Source organism: Coregonus lavaretus (genome assembly GCF_964263955.1).
Source record: "Coregonus lavaretus genome assembly, contig: HAP1_SCAFFOLD_6390, whole genome shotgun sequence".
In the NCBI taxonomy this organism is placed as follows: Eukaryota; Metazoa; Chordata; class Actinopteri; order Salmoniformes; family Salmonidae; genus Coregonus; species Coregonus lavaretus.
The window spans coordinates 1,733-25,000 of record NW_028158024.1 but is presented as its reverse complement, the minus strand read 5'-3'; the positions used below and the strand labels follow the sequence as shown (position 1 = coordinate 25,000).

The 23,268-nt window shown below is 44.8% G+C and overlaps 2 protein-coding genes across 2 annotated transcripts; one reads left to right on the top strand and one right to left on the bottom strand.

Moving 5' to 3' along the window:
* Positions 1 to 6,814: 6,814 nt before the first annotated feature.
* LOC311124527 (acyl carrier protein, mitochondrial-like) lies at positions 6,815 to 12,865 on the bottom strand. The gene is made up of 5 exons (XM_084198655.1): positions 12,640 to 12,865; positions 11,758 to 11,880; positions 9,140 to 9,227; positions 8,568 to 8,689; positions 6,815 to 6,999 (listed from the first exon to the last, which is right to left on the bottom strand). Exons 1-4 carry the CDS (start codon positions 12,820 to 12,822, stop codon positions 8,598 to 8,600), a joined length of 486 nt encoding a protein of 161 aa, XP_084054781.1. The 5' UTR covers positions 12,823 to 12,865; the 3' UTR covers positions 6,815 to 6,999; positions 8,568 to 8,597.
* A 388-nt stretch (positions 12,866 to 13,253) lies between these two features.
* Positions 13,254 to 23,018, top strand: LOC311124525 (dynactin subunit 5-like; the record flags this gene model as incomplete). Its single annotated transcript, XM_084198653.1, has 4 exons — positions 13,254 to 13,414; positions 14,211 to 14,279; positions 16,461 to 16,579; positions 22,907 to 23,018. Coding segments are annotated over exons 1-4 (348 nt in total), but the record flags the coding sequence as incomplete, so codon positions are not given.
* Between the last annotated feature and the right edge of the window lie 250 nt (positions 23,019 to 23,268).

The following is a 23,268-nucleotide window of genomic DNA, read 5'->3' as shown; positions in this document are numbered from 1 at the left end:
AGCCAGTTTCCCCCCCCCTCTCCTTGTAGGAAACGTACAACTTTTAGCACTGAAACTACTTCTAGCCGTGTGAGTAAAGTTATTATTTTTTTCTCTCTCTGCCAAAATGACCTGCTTTGAGGTGGAGCAGCTCTGCAGTTCACTACACACTGCTGTCCAATATGCTGTCTGTAGAGGAGGGGCTCAGAGGTGGGCTGGAGAATCAGAACACTTCCTCCTCTCCTCCACGCCACTGTCCTCCCAGTGGTCTGGGTGTCTGGGTGTGTGACGTCAGTGGGTGTGTGTGTGTGTAACGTCAGTGGGTGTGTGTGTGTGTAACGTCAGTGGGTGTGTGTGTGTGTAACGTCAGTGGGTGTGTGTGTGTGTGTGTAATGTCTGTGTGTGTGTGTGTGTGCGTGACGTCAGTGGGTGTGTGTGTGTGTGTGTAACGTCAGTGGGTGTGTGTGTGTGTAACGTCTGTGTGTGTGTGTGACGTCAGTGTGTGTGTGTGTGTGTGTGTGTGTGTGTGTGTGGTGTGACGTCAGTAGGTCTGTGTGTGTGGGACTGAACCATAAAGCTGATCCTGTATCTATGCATACTATAGCCAGCCACAAAGGCCTACAGACGGGCTAGTTCTGTCCATGTCACCACGTCAAAATGTTTCCAGAAATTAATAATGTGATGGTGATGATATGACCTTGTTTCAATCTCTCATTGCCACAGATGGTGTTGAAGAAAAAAAAACCTCTGTAAAAAAATATATATATATATATATATAATAATGTGTTTTTTCTTTGGTTGATAATATTTGAACAGTGCAAAAGTCGTCCACATTTCATTGCCTTGCTTGTACTTGTTTGATTAAAAAAAGCAAGTCCAGTGGCTTTTTACCTGTCTTGTTTACAATAGAACATGATTGTAATGGTCACAGTTAGCCTGTGTCTGTCTGAAGCTCCTCACCAGGGACTGGCTCAAACGCCACTCTGTTCTCTAGTGCGCCACTGAAGGCCAGAGGCCTCGTACAGGGGGCAGTGTGTAGGGGAGCAGGCAGCCATTTTTTAGAATAGGTCCTGGTGAATCAGGGTGGGGGGGGGGGGGTGTTTGGCTGCTTCATACCTCTAGATGGCGCTGTCTGCCATCGCTGAAAGGGGGGGACGGGGGAAATGTAACCTATTTGGTGGAAGTAAACAACTCATCTGAATAATTGACATATATTTACCGACTATTTACAATATTGATTGTTTTAGTTATGGTGATGATGCACAATGTGTGAAAGCTTCAACTAGGGGGCGCCGTCAGCATTAGGCAAAGCCATGGACCTTCATTTATTTACTTTACATTTATTTCTCTTAAAAAGCTGTTGTTTCTTTCCAGTAGTTTCTATTTGACTAGTAGAGTTTGCTAGTTGTGTGTGTTTTTAAGTTGAGTTCCTTGACTGTATCGAATGACTTAAAGCATTTAGAGTACAGACCATTGAGTATTACTCTGCCATGACCTGCTAGTGGTGTGCCAGTATTGAACCATTTTTAGTAACGACCGCTCTACCAAATATAATTCAATCAAAAAAGATTTGTTTATTTCATTCCAGATCTTTGCTTATCTCACTTTTTTGTTTAACAAAATGTTGCACGAAACATCGGAAGCAGGTTTTTTTTTTTTTTTTTTGGTTGGTGTGAATAATAACTTTATTGAGACGCTGAACTGAGAAGCTTTGGATTTGCACTTGGATTATTTAAAGACAGACTGGGGGAAGGACTGACGTAGACCAGGAGGGAGTCTTGTCTGTCTGTCTGTCTGTCCGGATGGGGCTGTAATCTGGCGTTTGGCCCATGGTGTGTCTGTCTGTCTCTCCGGATGGGGTTGTAATCTGGCGTTTGGCCCATGGTCTGTCTCTCCGGATGGGGCTGTAATCTTGCGTTTGGCCCATGCTGTAGAGGGAGTGGTAGTGTTGTGCTCTGACAGGGTGGGACAGGCTGGTAGTGTGGTGGTATGAGGGGTGTCTCAGTGCTGAGCTAACCCCAGCAGAGGGCACTGTCTGTGGGATGAGCTGCCTGCCTGTCAGGGTAGCATGACGCCGCTAGCACAGAGCTAGTTGTTGTTGTTGTTGTTGTCAGAGACCCGCCTCTCAGCCTGACTCAGAGGGTTCTGATTGGCACTCAGCCTGACTCAGGAAAGGGTTCTGATTTGGCTCTCAGCCTGACTCAGGAAAGGGTTCTGATTTGGCTCTCAGCCTGACTCAGGAAAGGGTTCTGATTCTGATTTGGTTCTTCAAGGCTGTTCAGGGAAAACCTTTCTCTGGGTACAAGTCTCCCCCTTAACAAAGATCCAGGATCAGCTCTGCTCCCTATATCCTAACCTTAACCGTTAGGGGAGAAAGGGATCGGTGTCTGATCAGTTACCGCTGGGTGTTAAGTCTGTCTGTGGAGTGGATATGGACAGACAATGGGGACAGAGCCGTCTGTCTGATTTTGCGTCTGTCCAACCTCGTTCGTCTCCTCTGTTTTGGTGTTTTAGCTTAATCCCAGTGTAGCAGTAAGTCCCTACCCACTGCTACTCAGTCACACTGTCATGCCAAATCAAAGAGGAAGGGAGAGAGGGAGGAACGGGTTGGGGAGGGAGGCGTGGTGGTGGTGGTGGAAAAGCCAGTCACACTGTCATGCCAAATCAAAGAGGAAGGGAGAGGGGGAGGAACGGGTTGGGGAGGGAGGCGTGGTGGTGGTGGTGGTGGTGGTGTAAAAGCCAGTCACACTGTCATGCCAAATCAAAGAGGAAGGGAGAGAGGGAGGAACGGGTTGGGGAGGGAGGCGTGGTGGTGGTGGTGGTGGAAAAGCTGGACAATGTTTATGCTTGAAATGTCATTTTTTTTTTTTTTTTTTTTTTGCAAAAGGAAGTCCAGGAATTTAAAGAAGAAGAAAGTTCAACCATGAGCAATGTACAATCCCCACAGCTGCCTAGTAGTGTGTCCACCTGGGGGACGGGGCCCTGGCCTGGGGGACGGGGCCCTGGCCTGGGTGACGGGGCCCTGGCCTGGGGGACGGGGCCCTGGCCTGGGGGACGGGGCCCTGGCCTAGGGGAAGGGGCCCTGGCCTGGGGGAAGGGGCCCTGGCCTGGGGGACGGGGCCCTGGCCTGGGGGACGGGGCTCTGGCCTCCTATCTACCCCTGGATCTGTTATCTCTTGACCTAGTATCCTGTGATCAAAGTATTCTACCTAAGCCGTGATGTGTATTAAACATGGTTCCTCCCCAACCGGTTAACGATAAGGCTCGAGAGAGAGAGAGAGAGAGAGAGAGGGGTTAGTAGATATTGCTGAACTGGGAGGGATCGGGCCGTCTCTCTCGTTTAGTCATGTACATGAAAAGCTTTAGTCTGTTACCAGCACAGCACAAAGACCTGGGAGTTAGAGGGGGTAACGGGGGGGGGGGGGGGGGGGGGGGGGGTTAGGGAGGGTAGTGGGGGTGTGGGGTGCTCAAAGAGACTATGCAATGGGTGTTATCCAGTATCCAGCCTTCCATGTCCATCCTGTTGGTTTGTTTTTACACCTAAAGCCCAGTCCCCGCAGTCAAGCAGTGTCCCGAACGGCATCCTGTCTCCTCCGTAGTGCACTGCTTCTGGCCAGAGTCTCAATAGACGGTGATGGGTCCTACGTAGGGACTAGGGGGTGCCACGTTCAGGGGTCTCATTATTATTCCTAAAAAAATAAAAAATAAAAACGTGTGCCATCATTGAAACTTCTCTACCTACTAGCCAACCAACCAGCCACAGGGGGCGATAGCTGGAGCAGGAGGTTAGATTGAAGTCCTTTTTCACTGGTTCCTGTCGGGGACACGAAGACAGGACTGGTGGGGATAAAACACAGATTGTACTGCTGGTTTTTATAGAGCGATTTCTATCACTTAGAAATGGTATCATCTAGAAGTCTCAGACCTTGGAGATACAGTATATTATTCACCTGGACACATAATATGAAACTGTTGAAACAGATGTATAGAGAGAACCAAACCAATATTGATAATAATAATAAAAAACTATTTAAAGTTACCAACTGAAAGGGACAGTGCAGGGAGGTGTTTTGGCGTCGTGTCTTCCTGGCGGGAGGGGCGTGGGTGGTTTCAGGGTCTTTTTAGTATTATCTTGTCTTCTTGGGGAACCGCACTTTTTCTGAAGGACAATCCTTTATTTGGGTAACACAGAGGCCTGATGTTTAAACGTTAACCAAGGTAGAAACTGCCAGTGTCTCCTCCCACTGACATCCATTGTCTCCTCCCATCATCACCATGACGATGATGCTGTTGTTCTGTTGTCATTTGTTTTTATTTCATGATTATTATTTTGTTCCTCTGTTTGTTTGGTTGATGTTGTTTATTTTCATTTTTTTTGTTGATGATTTTAGTGCTCTTAAGAGAATGTGTACTAAAGGTGTAGAGTTGTTAGGTGGGTGGACAGTCTCCAGGACTGAGACCAACCCACCGACCAACCCAACCAAGCGCTAGACAGATTGATAAACTGTTTGTAACCTTCTGGCCGTAGCGTCGGAACACAAAGCTGTATAACTTGGGTACAACCCTCAATAAAAGACTAACCGTGATTTAACCGATTGTTTTGTTGTTGTCTGTTCATTTCTCTGGCCAGCTACGTGTAAATCAAGCCTTACACACTCGTTGGGATTTGAGAGGTGTAAGCCAACACGGTAGGGGCGGCAGGTAGCTTAGTGGTTAAGAGCGTTGTGCCAGTAACTGAAAGGTTGCTGGTTCGAATCCCCGAGCCCCGACTACGTGAAAAAAAAAAAAAAATCTGTCGATGTGCCCTTGAGCAATGCACTTAACCCTAATTGCTCCTGTAAGTCCCTCTGGATAACAGCATCTGCTAAATGACTAAAATGTGATGTAAAATGGTGGAACTTCCACCTAGCTAATTACCATGTTGATTACACCTGACAAATCCTCTCATATCTCCCAATGTGTAAGTCGCTCTGGATATGACGTAAATGATGTAAATATCTCCATAGGAACAGGAACACCTGATACATTCTCTGATCTCCACAAGTGCGTTGGGCAGCGGTGGGAAAACCATTGAAGGTAAGAAAATCGGGACGGGGCTTCCGTTGAATTTTTCGAAATCGCCCTGGCATAGGGTCTAGGGGTCCATTTGTTCATAAAGGTCCAATAACAAATCGTAATATCAAATCATTTCTGGATAAATTAAAGTACCTTACTGACCACGTTTCCATCCACAGTTTTTATGCGCGTAAAGTCATACCGAATAAAAAAATAAAATAATACTAATCACAACAGCAGTGATGGAAACAGGAAGTTTCGGTACAATTTTATAAACGCCGACAGATCATTTGTTCGTTCGGCATGGTGGGATATTTATTGTCTAAACATAACCGTGATAAAAGGCAGTGTTATAACCTTTAATTTCTAAGTAAACTTTGGAGTCACGAGATTATATGGTGTGTGGTTTTTTCCACTACGACTCGTTGGGAAAGCAGGCAGTTTATCAGGCTACAGATGAAATAAGTTATGAACTTCACAGGGTAGTGAAAGTGCCACGGTGATGAGCTTGATGCTCCTTTCCAATAAATATTGAGGGTCGTATTCTGGTGACATGATCGAGGATGAAGGGTTTTTAAGCCATGAGACATGGATTGTGTATGTGTGCCGTTCAGAGGGTGAATGGGCAAGACAAAAGATTGAAGTGCCTTTGAACGGGGTATGGTAGTGGGTGCCAGGCGCACCGGTTTGTGCCAAGAACTGCAACGCTGCTGGGTTTTTCACGCTCAACAGTTTCCCGTGTATCAAGAACGGTCCACCACCCAAAGGACATCCAGCCAACTTGACACAACTGTGGGAAGCATTGGAGTCAACATGGGCCAGCATCCCTGTGGAAGGCTTTTGACTCTAGTAGAGTTCATGCCTCGACGAATTGAGGCTGTTATAAAGTCAAAAGTGTGGGGGGGTGCAACTCAATTTTAGGAAGGTGTTCCTAATGTTTGGTATACTCAGTGTAAATTCAACGAACTAAACGTTAGCTAGCTAGCTAATCGTTAACGTTATCTTGCCAAATAAACACCGAATAGAAGCTTGCTACAGAAGATTACCGTTTCAATGTACTCCGCCTTGTTGTACAGTATCTCACACAACTCCATGATTGTAAAAATAAAATAATAATAATGTTGTACAGAAAACGAGTTGATGTAGATTGTGTTGCTCTGCTGTCAACCGCTCCCTTCAGTACCGTGAATGGGTTTTCAGACCATACTAACAGGGCACTACATCATCGATGGGGGGAGACTCAATATTAGGAAGGTGTTCTTAAAGATATACTCTTCAGAAATCACTCCAGCATTTCCTGGTTGCTAAAATTCTATTACTACGCCTAATTTCAGTGTATGTGACAAAAACAAGCAAGTATAGTGTAGAGAATCATTGTACCATCTAAATCTCTGTGAAGTATATTGTCCATAACCCGAAAAAAACTTCACAACGGGAAGCATAGAAATAGAGCACATAGAACAGATCTACCGCTTCTTAGACTTGCGTTCAATGACCATGACAGATCTAGAACTCATATTTCTATGTGAAATTGTTTTTGGGTCACTCAAAAAGTTATATATTGCAGCTTTATCGTAAAACGCAGGGAAAATCTTTATTGAGACATACAGTATTGAGGGCCTCGTTGAGACAGACCCAGGAGTCTTCCCCCCCCGCTAACTGTAAGTCTGCTAAATGACTCAAATGTAAATATTTATGACCCACCTTTACCCATCCCGTTGGGCTTTAGGGGTGACTGGGGGAACTCCATGAACCTCAAGGTGGCGCTGTACAACAAGAGTCCAACCACAAAGGGATCTTTATTTTTTTTTTTCCATCTCCCCAAACTCCGGAGAAAACACATTTTCATTAAATACAGCGGAAAACACAAGACAATGCATCTGATGCCACAGAGAGAACAGGAGGAAGAGAAGTGGGATTTGACGCTGCCCAGCCCAGCCAGTCAGACGGCATCATCAGGACTTCCTGTGAGGAGCAGAAACAGGAAGTTCCACCTCAGTAAACACAGGAACAACAAGCAGGAAGTTCCACCTCAGTAAACACAGATGCAGGAACAGCTTCATTTAATAAACGTGGTTTTTAAATGTGATGAAGTAGAAGCTGATTCTATTGTTTTAGACCAGTTAATAAAAGGCAGGGATCCAAACGACCCCGGAGAAAACCGCCTGTGCACTGCGGTTGACTGTTGCAGGTCATTTCTGCTCGAGGCATCTGCAGCGTTTGCAGCGAACGTGATTTCTGCGAACGTCTATGGAAACGGCCTTTTTAAAAGTCCATCACTGCGCGCAGGTCACTAAGCTGTGTTGGATTGATTTCCGTTTGAAACGGTAATGACACGGGGAGGCTAACTGATGTATGTATATACACTAGAGAACGGGTTCCCTAACTGTTTCACCCAGGCCCCCCTTCCAGCAGGGGGAACATCCCCCACCCCAGGCCCCCCTTCCAGCAGGGGGAAACATCCTCAGGACCCCTTCCAGCAGGGGGAACATCCCCCACCCCAGGCCCCCCTTCCAGCAGGGGGAACATCCCCCACCCCAGGCCCCCCTTCCAGCAGGGGGAAACATCCCCCACCCCAGGCCCCCCTTCCAGCAGGGGGACATCCCCCTCCCCCCCTACACCAGGTCTATTTCTATGGGCCACAAGCACTGTTCATGACAAACTGTTCACACCCCTCTTTGTTGGCGGAGAGAAAATGTTTCCGGTTTAAAAGATCATTTTCTTGTAATCCTATATACACGTTTTGTCACGTCTGAGATGTGTATTCACGTGATTTGACCCGAACATTACAACAAAAACCTAAGCCAAAGAAATGTTAGCTGACACGGGCAAGTTGATCTGGACACACTCAGAGTAAGTTGAAAGCCTGACTGAGGCCCGCACCTCCCTACCTCCCCCTCTAGGGGGCGCGCCACAGAGTTTTGGGAACTACTGCACTCGGTGACTGACAGGGGGCGCTATGTTGAAGCCACCGCGTCTACATCTTGGCCCTCCCACATCGTAAAAAAACAAACACTTTGGAAGTTATAGAAATGCATTTACTGTAATGTCTTACATTTTAATTGTATTACAGACGCCTTAATGCATTACTTTTAAATTCTACTATGTGCGCTAAACAAATGAACGAAATATTTTCCTTAAAGTATATATATATTTTTTGAAAGTACTAATGTTACTGTCCTCGCTACAAAAAAAAAAAAAAAAAAACATCTTAAATGCAGAAATACAAAACATTTCAAATGAAATACTGTAGAATTCCATTCATTCCTACGGAGGACTGCTTCTACTGAGGAGTGGCAATATGGCCGACCAGCTGGCTTCAAAGTCTCTTCATGGTCAAAACATAGCATCAGCAATTCAGGATATATACACACGTCATTGGAGACTAATGACATGGTTCTGATGAAGGCCGAAACGAAAAGCTTTTAATAGTTGTTTAAATAAAATAATGTTTTTATTTTTATTTTATGGTGAGCGAGCGTTACACTTCTCCCTTCTCAACGACACGGGGAAAAGGCGGAGTGGACACTCACTCTGAGTGCGCTAGTAATCCTAGCTTGGTTCTATTCATACACGTCCTTCTTGTCGGCGATGTACTGGACGATATCCTGGGGAGACATCAGCTTCTCTGCCTCCGCGTCTGGGATCTCAAACCCTGTAGCAGGAACACACACACGTTAACACACACACACACACACACACACACACACACGTTAACACACACACACACGTTAACACACGTTAACACACACACACACGTTAATACACACACACACGTTAACACACACACGTTAACACACACACACACACACACACACACACACACACACACGTTAACACACACACACACACACGTTAACACACACACACGTTAACCCAGCGGTATTAACCAATAGTTGTATATAGGCTGTAGGTAGGAAGTGGAAAAGGGGATAGTTCATCCAGAAATCTAAGTTCATGTCATGGAAACAGAATGACTAGTCTAGAACGGACATTTCTATTATAATCAACTGGTGGACCAGCAGGGAGACAGACAGGGAGAGACAGACCAACAGACAGACAGGAAGAGAGAAAGATGGACAGACAGACCCCCAGGGAGACTCACCAAACTCATCCTCCATGGCCATGATGATCTCCACCTGGTCCAAGCTGTCTAACCCCAGGTCCTTCAGGAAGTGGGACGACGTCACCAGCTGAGGATAGAGGCAGGTGGTACATATAGATTACACACACACACCCAGGGGACTGGTTGATGGATCAGAGGAGGTTAGAACACACACAGGGGGCTGGTTGATGGATCAGAGGAGGTTAGAACACACACAGGGGGCTGGTTGATGGATCAGAGGAGGTTGGAACACACACAGGGGGCTGGTTGATGGATCAGAGGAGGTTAGAACACACACAGGGGGCTGGTTGATGGATCAGAGGAGGTTGGAACACACACAGGGGGCTGGTTGATGGATCAGAGGAGGTTGGAACACACACAGGGGGCTGGTTGATGGATCAGAGGAGGTTGGAACACACCCAGGGGGCTGGTTGATGGATCAGAGGAGGTTGGAACACACCCAGGGGGCTGGTTGATGGATCAGAGGAGGTTAGAACACACACAGGGGGCTGGTTGATGGATCAGAGGAGGTTAGAACACACACAGGGGGCTGGTTGATGGATCAGAGGAGGTTGGAACACACACAGGGGGCTGGTTGATGGATCAGAGGAGGTTAGAACACACACAGGGGGCTGGTTGATGGATCAGAGGAGGTTGGAACACACACAGGGGGCTGGTTGATGGATCAGAGGAGGTTGGAACACACACAGGGGGCTGGTTGATGGATCAGAGGAGGTTGGAACACACCCAGGGGGCTGGTTGATGGATCAGAGGAGGTTGGAACACACACAGGGGGCTGGTTGATGGATCAGAGGAGGTTAGAACACACACAGGGTTTGTCTATGGAGATTGCATGGCTGTGTGCTCGATTCTAGACACCTGTCAGCAACGGGTGTGGCTGAAATAGCCGAATCCACTAATTTGAAGGGGGCGTCCACATACTTTTGTATTTATACAACGGGTGGGTCTAATCCTGAAAGCTGATTGGTTAAAAGCGCATTCCGGCCGACGTCTATTCCACAAGTTACCGCCGGCTAAATCAATGACGTTAAAATGCCTATTTACTCTGTTCCATCTTGTAGTGGGTTCGATTCCCCGGGACCACCCATACACAAAAAATGTATGCACACATGACTGTAAGTCGCTTTGGATAAAAGCGTCTGCTAAATGGCATATTATTATTATTATCTGACTGCGCAATCCACTGTCTCGTCAGCCCAGCCAGGCAATTTATAAACTTGAACTCCACTATAAAAAGCATCTAGACATTATCTCACATTTCTTTTAGACTATCATTTCGTTTTTAACAGCGGATATTTGTATAAACCTTGCTGTCTGTCTCTCTGACATTTGCAACGTTGTTACAATCTTCAAATTCTATCTCCAGCTGTCCCACAGTAATGAACGTGTCGGGAGTCGTGGACGAGACAGAAAGGGAGGCAGAGTTTCTCAGCCAGTCGAAATCATGAATCAGCGGGCATCATTTTTATGGACATATACAAAGAAATGTCAATTGAAAAAAGACGAAACGCAGCTAGTTTGCAGTCTTTCCAGCTTCAGTTTGAAGTGATTGTGTTAGCTGTGTTGTTGTCTAGCTCCTCTGAACAACAGTGTCCTGACCAGCGAGCACATTTTCTATGCCAGGGTGAAATCGCACCTCATTAGCTCATTGTTATGGATACATACAAATAAATGTCACTAGAAAACAGCTTAAACAAATACAGCTACTTTGCTATTATTCTGGCTGCACTGTTTGACGTGACTGTAAGTTAGCCGTAGTTGGCTAGCTAGCAAGCAAGGGATAAGAACGTTGCCAGCCAGTATGGCAATGGAACATTTAGAATTAACGACTGGGTCGCGTCCATAGATACAGAACAAAAAGACTGAACGACTGGGTCACGTCCATAGATACAGAACAAAAAGACTGAACGACTGGGTCACGTCCATAGATACAGAACAAAAAGACTGACCGACTGGGTCGCGTCCATAGATACAGAACAAAAAGACTGAACGACTGGGTCACGTCCATAGATACAGAACAAAAAGACTGAACGACTGGGTCGCGTCTCTGGCAACCGAACCGATAGCACGAACGACCAGCCGGCTTGGGTAGCAACCCTAGATTTGTGTCGGGACTATATCTCGTGGAAGAATGAAATAGTATGAATAAATTAATCAAAATAAAGTTTTTTTGATGAAAATATGTCAATCATTATTATTTGAATATGTCGGTAACCTGATGTATAAAGGCGATAATGCCCTCTCAAAAGGCATCTCTTCTCGGGGAATTATCACTTAAATATAATATACTTTATGAAAACATGCCCAGGTGCTTTTGGGCCTCAAAGGAGACTTGCTGTCCAGCTGCCTCAGATAAGGAGTGTTGATGTTGTCTGAAAAGTCGAACTGATCCTAGATATCTGGGGTGTAATTCACTAGACACCAAACGGAACCGTGCTGTAGCGGATGGAACGAAACAAGAGGGAATTTGTCCAATAGAAACTCTTTGTTTTCATTGGAAAACTCAACTGTTTGGACTAATGATCACCCCCCCCCCCCCCCCCCCCCCCGGTATTCCTACTCTCAAACGAGCCACCGGTGCCTCGGTCTGTCCTTACCTTCTCTGGGTTGATCTTGTCGTAGAGCTTGAGGACGTACATGACGCGCTCTTTAATGGTCTCAATGGTGAGGGGGGGCAGGTCTCCATACTGTCTGCACAACAACCCCACTGAGCTAGAGATCTAGAGAGAGAAGAAAGCGAGGAAGGAGGAAGGGGGAAGGGGAAACAGGGATGGGTTTAGAGGTCATTCACTTGTCGATGCCAGCTTGACTGACAACACTTCAGCATAATGCATCAAGCAGTGAAGTTCAAGCCTAGAGGTAATAGCTAGCTAGCTAACTCATGTCACAGATGTCCACCGCATTGTATGTAGTGCAGTGGTGTTGCACAAGCCATGCATGTATCGTCCAGTCACACAACCCCAGGGCATTGATTAATAGCTAGGAGCTACACATTTGCTTTGGTTTAAATTAAAAAATGTGTCAATCGACTCATCTAGCTAGTACACACTTGATAACGTACTAGCTAGCTAGTAAGCTAGGTTAACAGTACAGTACTTGACTGTACCACAGATGAATAGTTGAACATAAAAGTATCTTTTGATTGTACTCAACTAGCTAGCCGAGTATCTAAACGATTACAGGACAATTAGCGCAAGCTAGCTGTTAACTTGCTTAGGCTAACGCGTGAGACACGGTCGGTTGTTTTGTAATGTAATATCTCCAACTAGGCACTTTTCAGAGACATTTTCGTTGAATTAGCAATTGACCCAGTTGTAAGACCTTGGCCGTGCACAGTGACAGGCAGATAGCCACTAGCTAGCTATCACTAGTTAACCGATTTTGTTGGAAAGGTAACTGGTAGGTCAATGTGCAAAACCAGTACTGCTAGGCCACAGCAGCAGCGACCCGAGTGGGTTCAATGTTATTCAAAGACTGACCCGGGTTTGTTCGATCCACCGTGTCCGCTGACTGCTGCCAATGGAGGAGAATGACCGGGGGTTGGACAGGACCGGGACCGGGGCGGCGGCGGCGGCGGCTCTCACTGCAACGTTCCCCGACGAGAGCCTCGCAGAAGGCCGGGCGAGCTGGCGGACACACTGCGCTAGGACACGGGACGCCATGATTGAGAAGATACCGATCAATCCCAGGGTGCAAAGCAAACACGTCTGGGAGAAAAGGAGGTCAAATGTGAGGGTGCGCACTGGTTATTATGAAATAGCGCCGATATTTTATATTGTTGTGTTTTTCTTTATTCACTATAACGTCAGTGTAATGTTTTCCTGTATGTTTTCTTATTTAATTAAATTGGAATGATGTAAAAAAAAAAATTTGGGGGACTTTGGTTGAATTAGTCGAATCGGGTAGACATGACTAATCACCCGAACACACAAAAAAAAAACATTTCAATTTCGTCAATCATTAACAATGATGTTACTTCTTTAACTCACATATTTTTTTGTATTTTCATTGAATATACTTTTTTGTATTTTTGTGAGCAGAAGAGTTCACGCCATATGCTTGCCATCATCATCGATGATGTAGTGCCCTGCTAGTATGGTCTGAAAACCCATTCACGGTACTGAAGGGAGCGGTTGACAGCAGAGCAACACAATCTACATCAACTCGTTTTCTGTACAACATTATTATTATTTTATTTTTACAATCATGGAGTTGTGTGAGATACTGTACAACAAGGCGGAGTACATTGAAACGGTAATCTTCTGTAGCAAGCTTCTATTCGGTGTTTATTTGGCAAGATAACGTTAACGATTAGCTAGCTAGCTAACGTTTAGTTCGTTGAATTTACACTGAGTATACCAAACATTAGTAACACCTTCCTAAAATTGAGTTGCACCCCCCCACTTTTGACCTTTTAACAGCCTCAATTCGTCGGGGCATGAACTCTACTAGAGTCAAAAGCCTTCCACAGGGATGCTGGCCCATGTTGACTCCAATGCTTCCCACAGTTGTGTCAAGTTGGCTGGATGTCCTTTGGGTGGTGGACCATAATTGATACACAGGGGAAACTGTTGAGCGTGAAAAACCCAGCAGTTCTTGGCACAAACCGGTGCGCCTGGCACCTACTACCGTACCCCGTTCAAAGACACTTAAATCTTTTGTCTTGCCCATTCACCCTCTGAATGGCACACATACACAAGCCATGGCTCAAAAACCCTTCTTTAACCTGTCTCCTCCCCTTCATCTACACTGATTGAAGTGGATTTAACAAGTGACATCAATAAGGGATCATAGCTTTCACCTGGATTCACCTGGTCAGTCTACGTCATGGAAAGAGAAGGTGTTCTTAATGTTTTAGTACACTCAGTGTATGTAGAGTACACAGTCAATGCATTGAACCATCGTTGCTAGCTAGCTAGCCAGCTGAATTGTAGTCAGACCATTTCTGAGACAAAGCACCGATTTACAGTTAGCATCAAAGCGGTGTTGTAAACTTGTAGCTAAGTCGGTACCGTTATACCAACTGATCAGCGTGGCCTCTCCCTCTCAGGCTTCTGGGAACAAAGTGAGCAGGCAGTCGGTACTGTGCGGCAGTCAGAACATCGTCCTCAACGGCAAAGTAAGTAACGACAAGCAAACCGGTGGTACACTATGAGATGGGCCAGTTGGTGCTTTATTCCTTCCATTCACTATACAGGTAATACACTATGAGATGGGCCAGTTGATGCTTTATTCCTTACATTCACTATACAGGTGATACACTATGAGATGGGCCAGTTGATGCTTTATTCCTTGCATTCACTATACAGGTGGGACACTATGAGATGGGCCAGTTGATGCTTTATTCCTTACATTCACTATACAGGTAATACACCATGAGATGGGCCAGTTGATGCTTTATTCCTTACATTCACTATACAGGTAATACACCATGAGATGATGGGCCAGTTGATGCTTTATTCCTTACATTCACTATACAGGTGGGACACTATGAGATGGGCCAGTTGATGCTTTATTCCTTACATTCACTATACAGGTAATACACCATGAGATGATGGGCCAGTTGATGCTTTATTCCTTACATTCACTATACAGGTGGGACACTATGAGATGGGCCAGTTGATGCTTTATTCCTTACATTCACTATACAGGTGGGACACTATGAGATGGGCCAGTTGATGCTTTATTCCTTACATTCACTATACAGGTAATACACCATGAGATGATGGGCCAGTTGATGCTTTATTCCTTACATTCACTATACAGGTGGGACACTATGAGATGGGCCAGTTGATGCTTTATTCCTTACATTCACTATACAGGTAATACACCATGAGATGATGGGCCAGTTGATGCTTTATTCCTTACATTCACTATACAGGTGGGACACTATGAGATGGGCCAGTTGATGCTTTATTCCTTACATTCACTATACAGGTAATACACTATGAGATGGGCCAGTTGATGCTTTATTCCTTACATTCACTATACAGGTAATACACTATGAGATGGGCCAGTTGATGCTTTATTCCTTCCATTCACTATACAGGTAATACACCATGAGATGGGCCAGTTGATGCTTTATTCCTTCCATTCACTATACAGGTAATACACTATGAGATGGGCCAGTTGGTGCTTTATTCCTTACATTCACTATACAGGTAATACACCATGAGATGGGCCAGTTGATGCTTTATTCCTTCCATTCACTATACAGGTAATACACTATGAGATGGGCCAGTTGATGCTTTATTCCTTACATTCACTATACAGGTAATACACTATGAGATGGGCCAGTTGATGCTTTATTCCTTCCATTCACTATACAGGTAATACACTATGAGATGGGCCAGTTGGTGCTTTATTCCTTACATTCACTATACAGGTAATACACCATGAGATGGGCCAGTTGATGCTTTATTCCTTACATTCACTATACCTCCTTGAGATATGACAATAACTGTCTCCCTCCCTCCCTGTCTGCCTGTCTGCCTGCCTGTCTGTCTGTCTGTCTGCCTGTCTACCTCCCTGTCTGTCTGTCTGTCTGTCTGCCTGTCTACCTCCCTGTCTGTCTGTCTGCCTGTCTACCTCCCTGTCTGTGTCACCCTCCCTCCCTGTCTGTCTGTCTACCTCCCTGTCTGTCTCCCTCCCTGTCTGTGTCACCCTGTCAACCTGTCTTGTCTGCCTGCCTCCCTGTCTGTCTGTTTGTGTCTATCTGTCTGTCTGCCTCCCTGTCTGTCTCCCTGTCTTGTCTGCCTGCCTCCCTGTCTGTCTGTTTGTGGTCTATCTGTCTGTCTGCCTCCCTGTCTTTCACCTTGCCTGTCTGTCTCCCTCCCTCCCTGTCTGTGTCACCCTCCCTGTCTGTGTCACCCTGCCTGTCTGTGTCACCCTGTCTGTCTGTGTCACCCTGTCTGTCTGTGTCACCCTGCCTGTCTGTGTCACCCTGCCTGTCTGTGTCACCCTGCCTGTCTGTGTCACCCTGCCTGTCTGTCTCCCTGTCTGTCTCCCTGTCTTGTCTGCCTGCCTCCCTGTCTGTCTGTTTGTGGTCTATCTGTCTGTCTCCCTCCCTCCCTGTCTGTGTCACCCTGCCTGTCTGTGTCACCCTGCCTGTCTGTGTCACCCTGCCTGTCTGTGTCACCCTGCCTGTCTGTGTCACCCTGCCTGTCTGTGTCACCCTGCCTGTCTGTGTCACCCTGCCTGTCTGTGTCACCCTGCCTGTCTGTGTCACCCTGCCTGTCTGTGTCACCCTGCCTGCCTCCCTGTCTCCCTCCCTCCCTCTGTTTGTCCCTGTCTCTTCCAGACTATAGTAATGAATGACTGTATAATCCGTGGAGACCTGGCCAACGTCAGGGTGGGGAGACACTGTGTTGTGAAGAGCCGGAGTGTCATTCGACCGCCCTTCAAAAAATTCAGCAAAGGGTAAGTGAGTTCTGCTCCTCTTCTTCTAGACCAGGGGGTCTCCAATAGGGCTGAACGATTAATTGCATTCGCGATAATATCGCGATTTGACTGAACGCGATTTTCTAATCGCAACGTGCGCGATTTGAGGTGGTCACGTGACGCGACTTTTCATGCTGTCCAGCGCAATGTCCTCTTGCTCGACGGAACAGTCAGAAACTGACACAGCTGATACTTTAATATCGAAGAGGAACAGCACGTCGGTGGTGTGGAACTATTTTGGTTTTAAAAAAGAAGATGCTGAGCAGCGTCAGGTGTTGTGCAGAGCATGCCGTGCTCCGATTGCTACTTCACGGGGTAACACTACAAACCTGTTTCAGCACTTAAAAAAATACCACAAATCAATGCATGACAGTTGTATGACCAAAATGCCGAGCATCAGTGCGCGAGACAAGCCAAATACCTCAAGACAGGGATCACTGACAGAAATGTTCGAAAGTGTCACTCCGTATGAACGTAATTCAAAACGGCACGGAGAAATCACTCGGACAATAACCGAGTTCATAGCCAAAGATATGATGCCTCTCAGCACGGTGACCAAGCCTGGGTTCATGGCATTAATACATACGCTTGATAAACGTTACAGTATACCCTCCCGCACATACTTCAGTCAGACTGCCATACCGGAGCTGTACAAAAAGTGCAAAGAGAAAGTCGCCGCGGAACTTAAAACGGTGGAGTTTTTTGCTAGCACTACTGATATGTGGTCAAGCCGCACAGCTGAGCCGTACCAGAGTCTTACAGTCCATTTTATTGATGAAGATTTCAACCTCCGAGCTCGCTGCCTACAAACTACCTACTTCCCAGACGATCACACAGGGGAAAATATTGCAGCCGGCCTGAGAGAAGGGCTTGTCAGCTGGGATCTCCACGAGGAGAATCACGTCTGCATCACGACGGACAACGCGTCGAATATGGTGCTTGCTGCGCGGCTTAATGAATGGACGAGGCTCCAATGTTTTGGCCACAGATTACATCTTGCCATTGGTAAGTTATCGTGTGTGTGTGTGTGTGTGTGTGTGTGTGTGTGTGTGTGTGTTTGTGTGTGTGTGTGTGTGTGTGTGTGCGCGAGTGCGAGAGAGAGAGATGCGTCGATTAGTAAAGCTGAATATACAAATATATATAAATGATATTATATAAATCGGATGGGATTAAATAAATTCATACTTCCACTCCTTTTCTAATATGTAAATTCATTTTACTTGCTTATATCATATGTCTGTCTGTGGTGGAATGCCCACCTGCATTTTTTTTCTTTTCTTGTTTTTGTTTTTTACATGTTTTTTTAGTGTTTATGAGAGAGAGAGAGAGAGAGAGAAAGAGAGAGAGAATTGACATGCAAATAAAGACCCTTTGAATTGAGAGAGAGAGAGAGGATGTGTTGTGGATGTGTGTATTTCAGAATTACAGCTAATTTGAGTGTGTAATAGTGAGAGCCTTGTATCAAAACTCAAATTGTGTGTAATACACTACTTTTTATTTCTTTTAGAAAATGCACTCAAAGATGACAGAGTGTCAAGGGCAACAGCACTGTGCAGGAAGCTGGTGGGGCACTTTTCCCACAGTTGGAAGAAGAAAGCAGCCCTGACGGAGGCACAGAGAGAGCTCAAACTCCCTGAGCACAACCTCATAACGGAGTGCCCAACAAGATGGGGTTCTAAAGAAATGATGATTGCCAGAGTGCTTGAACAGGCCAAAGCCATTTCTCAGGTATTGTCTGGAGATCGATATGCACGCTCCCTTATCCCAACCTGGCAGGATATTGACGTGTTGGAGTCGATTCACAAGGCACTGCATCCTCTACTGGAGTTTACTGATGCTCTTTCTGGAGAGGAGTATGTAAGCATCTCCTACCTCAAGCCAGTTCTCCACCTTTTTGCCACATCAGTCCTGGCTGAAGATGCTGAGGACACTGACCTGACTAAATCAATAAAAACCAAAGTCCTAGCATACCTCAATAACAAATATGGAGACCCAAACATCCAGGAGCTTTTGGATGTTGCCTGTTTCCTGGACCCTAGGTTCAAAATACAGTACATCAGTACAGACAACATCCCTGCTATCAAGACTCGTCTGAAGACAGAGATAGTAGACTTGGCACAACGTACATATCATTGGGTAAATAATTATGTATTTCACAAAAACAAAAATTTTCTGTAAAATCTAACTGGAAAACTAATGGCTGTTGTTTTCATCTAATAGGAGAAGAGGTCTCGTACTGAAACTGTTCAGATGCCTCAAAGTGCACAGTCCTTGGGGGAAAAGACGAAGAGGTCTCTTGGCAGTTTTTTCAAGACCAGTTCAGCCTCTCCTTCTTTGCCTGTAAATCTTGAAGATGTCGCAGAGGCAGAGATAAACAATTACCTGATGACTCCTACCATTGATGGAGAAGATGATCCATTGGCTTGGTGGAGGGTGCACAAGATCAGCTACCCACAGTTGTGCACCATGGCACGCAAGTATCTTTGTGTACCTGCTACAAGCGCTCCCTCAGAGCGTCTTTTTAGCACAGGAGGGAATATTGTGACTTGCACTCGCTCATCCTTGAAGCCAGAAAAAGTCAATATTCTGGTTTTCTTAGCAAAAAACCTGTGAGCCACTGAGAACAGAACTGTTGGATAAGTATGGCTGGCAGTGCCATACTCGTAGTGAACTTTAGTCTGTGTGGTGTGTTATTGTTGTGTACTTGAGATAAGTGAGGCTCATCTATTTTATATTATAATATTCAAATCGTTTATAAAAAATAGTTTGTCTAAATTAAAAGTGCATTTCTCATTTTTTATTTATAACTTTATTTACTTTGATTTTACAAAATATTTTCAAAGCAAATTCCTTGTTTCAGTTGTGTGAAATGTTACTGACTTGGGAGCAGTAAGATACATACAATTTAAAATTATTTTTTTCTTAAGACTGTACCTTTTGCACACAGTGTTTACAAAGTTCATGCCTTTGTTTAAATTATTTAAATGCACAGTGGCAAAGCCACAGATGTTTCTGTAATGAGCAGTTCAATAAAAATGTCATTTATTTCAAGTCATACATGTTTGAATTTAATTCTAACAAATAGACCCAGCCTATGGGAAAGAACATTTCACACTAAATGTATATACTATTGTGTTGGTCATATTTAAATCATTCATTATGTTTTGTAGGGGAAAAAGGATAAATAAATTAAATCGCATATTAAATCGCAATCGCAATATTGGGGGCAAAAAATCGCAATTAGATTATTTTCCAAAATCGTTCAGCCTTAGTCTCCAACCGTTTCTAGCATGAGCTACTTTTAAATGTTTTAAGTAGCATATGTTTTTAAACATATGGCCTATTTATTTATTGCCTTACCTCCATAACTTACTACATTCGCACACACTGTATATATATTTTCTGTTGTATTTTTTTGACTTTATGTTTTGTTTTACCCCATATGTAACTCTGTGTTGTTGTTTTTATCGCACTGCTTTGCTTTATCTTGGCCAGGTCGCAGTTGTAAATGAGAACTTGTTCTCAACTGGCTTCTTACCTGGTTAAATAAAGGTTAAATAAAAAAGCTACATTCTATTTTGTATAGCTTTGAAATAGGCCCATTCTTCTCTTGTCCTCTACCCGGCAACTGTTCCCCGGGTCCTTGGTGCACAAGAGATGTGTTTTATGTCAATATATCTGGTAAAATAATGGTTAATAAACAGTATTTGGCGCGACAGGCCCCATAATATTCTCTTTTGTACTTTCCCAGATTCTGTTTTCTGTTGCATTTTTCTTGATTTGGGATTTTTTTTCTGTTTGTTACTCTCAATATTACAATTATTCATAGAGAAACAGCGGGGGGGGGGGGGGGGGGTCTGAGTCGATGATAAAATCACATCAGAAGACAATTTTTGAGGTCTGGAAAAATATCTACATTTAGATTTTTAAATGTATTTCCCCTTTAACTGTGCATCTAGCTAGAGAGAGGAATGTGTTGGTCTGGTGATGTTTCTGCTGATAGATCTAGCTAGAGAGAGGAATGTGTTGGTCTGGTGATGTTTCTGCTGCTGATAGATCTAGCTAGAGAGAGGAATGTGTTGGTCTGGTGATGTTTCTGCTGCTGATAGATCTAGCTAGAGAGAGGAATGTGTTGGTCTGGTGATGTTTCTACTGATAGATCTAGCGAGAGAGAGGAATGTGTTGGTCTGGTGATGTTTCTACTGATAGATCTAGCTAGAGAGAGGAATGTGTTGGTCTGGTGATGTTTCTGCTGATAGATCTAGCTAGAGAGAGGAATGTGTTGGTCTGGTGATGTTTCTGCTGATAGATCTAGCTAGAGAGAGGAATGTGTTGGTCTGGTGATGTTTCTGCTGTTAGATCTAGCTAGAGAGAGGAATGTGTTGGTCTGGTGATGTTTCTGCTGATAGATCTAGCTAGAGAGAGGAATGTGTTGGTCTGGTGATGTTTCTGCTGATAGATCTAGCTAGAGAGAGGAATGTGTTGGTCTGGTGATGTTTCTGCTGTTAGATCTAGCTAGAGAGAGGAATGTGTTGGTCTGGTGATGTTTCTGCTGATAGATCTAGCTAGAGAGAGGAATGTGTTGGTCTGGTGATGTTTCTGCTGTTAGATCTAGCTAGAGAGAGGAATGTGTTGGTCTGGTGATGTTTCTGCTGATAGATCTAGCTAGAGAGAGGAATGTGTTGGTCTGGTGATGTTTCTGCTGTTAGATCTAGCTAGAGAGAGGAATGTGTTGGTCTGGTGATGTTTATGCTGATAGATCTAGCTAGAGAGAGGAATGTGTTGGTCTGGTGATGTTTCTGCTGTTAGATCTAGCTAGAGAGAGGAATGTGTTGGTCTGGTGATGTTTCTGCTGCTGATAGATCTAGCTAGAGAGAGGAATGTGTTGGTCTGGTGATGTTTCTGCTGATAGATCTAGCTAGAGAGAGGAATGTGTTGGTCTGGTGATGTTTCTGCTGATAGATCTAGCTAGAGAGAGGAATGTGTTGGTCTGGTGATGTTTCTGCTGCTGATAGATCTAGCTAGAGAGAGGAATGTGTTGGTCTGGTGATGTTTCTGCTGCTGATAGATCTAGCTAGAGAGAGGAATGTGTTGGTCTGGTGATGTTTCTACTGATAGATCTAGCTAGAGAGAGGAATGTGTTGGTCTGGTGATGTTTCTACTGCTGATAGATCTAGCTAGAGAGAGGAATGTGTTGGTCTGGTGATGTTTCTGCTGATAGATCTAGCTAGAGAGAGGAATGTGTTGGTCTGGTGATGTTTCTGCTGATAGATCTAGCTAGAGAGAGGAATGTGTTGGTCTGGTGATGTTTCTGCTGATAGATCTAGCTAGAGAGAGGAATGTGTTGGTCTGGTGATGTTTCTGCTGATAGATCTAGCTAGAGAGAGGAATGTGTTGGTCTGGTGATGTTTCTGCTGATAGGCCTCATGCTGCAGCACGTCATGACAGTTTGATAAACAATGGCCACCCAATTGATACAAGTAATCATGATATACAGTGGCCTTCGGAAAGTATTCAGACCCCTTGACTTTTTCCACTTTATGTTACAGCCTTATTCTAAAACGGAATAAATTGTTTTTTTTCCGGATCATCAATCTACACACAATACCCCATAATGACAAAGCAAAAAAACTGGTTCTTAGAAATGTTTGCTAATTTATTAAAAATAAAACAACCGGAAATATCACATTTACATAAGTATTCAGACCCTTTACTCAGTACTTTGTTGAAGCACCTTTGGCAGCGATTACAGCATCGAGTCTTCTTGGGTATGACGCTACAAGCTTGGCACATCTGTATTTGGGGAGTTTCTCCCATTCTTCTCTGCAGATCCTCTCAAGCTCTGTCAGGTTGGATGGGGAGCGTTGCTGCACAGCTATTTTCAGGTCTCTCCAAAGATGTTAAAATTGGGTTCAAGTCCGGGTTCTGGCAGGGCCACTCAAGGACATTCAGAGACTTGTCCCGAAACCACTCCTGCGTTGTCTTGGCTGTGTGCTTAGGGTCGTTGTCCTATTGGAAGGTGAACCTAAAATATATATATAAAATATATATATAAATGTGCAAAAATGTCTACAAACCTGTTTTTGCTTTGTCATTATGGAATATGATTGCTGAGGATTTTTTATTTTTTAAATCCATTTTAGAATAAGGCTGTAACGTAACAAAATGTGGAAAAAGTCAAGGGGTCTGAATACTTTCCGAAGGCACTGTAGTTCTGTCAGTTAACATTCAACATCCAGTGTAGCAGGTCTGTGGTCTTCTTAGTAGACAGGTTGATCTCTAACCCCTGACCTCTGCCCCCTTCAGAGTGGCCTTCTTCCCGCTGCACATCGGAGACCATGTGTTCATCGAGGAGGACTGTGTGGTGAACGCTGCTCAGATTGGATCTTACGTACACATCGGGAAGAACTGTGTCATCGTGAGTGGCTCACACACACACACTCACACAGAGTTAAACACACACTCACACAGAGCTAAACACACACTCACACAGAGTTAAACACACACTCACACAGAGTTAAACACACACTCACACAGAGTTAAACACACACTCACACAGAGCTAAACACACACTCACACAGTTACACACACACACACATGGATTTAGAGCACTGGCCGTGGGAACAATTCAGGTCCTAATTCTGGGCCATGTGACGCTTGGAAAGACA

Excerpts from the sequence above, each read along its gene's own strand:
- LOC311124527 (XM_084198655.1), bottom strand. The coding sequence starts at position 12,822 with ATGGCGTCCCGTGTCCTAGCGCAGTGTGTCCGCCAGCTCGCCCGGCCT. Across the intron at positions 11,881-12,639 it reads GGTGGATCGAACAAACCCGG|ATCTCTAGCTCAGTGGGGTT; the intron begins GTCAGTCTTTGA and ends TTCTCTCTCTAG. Across the intron at positions 9,228-11,757 it reads ACAAGATCAACCCAGAGAAG|CTGGTGACGTCGTCCCACTT; the intron begins GTAAGGACAGAC and ends CTCTATCCTCAG.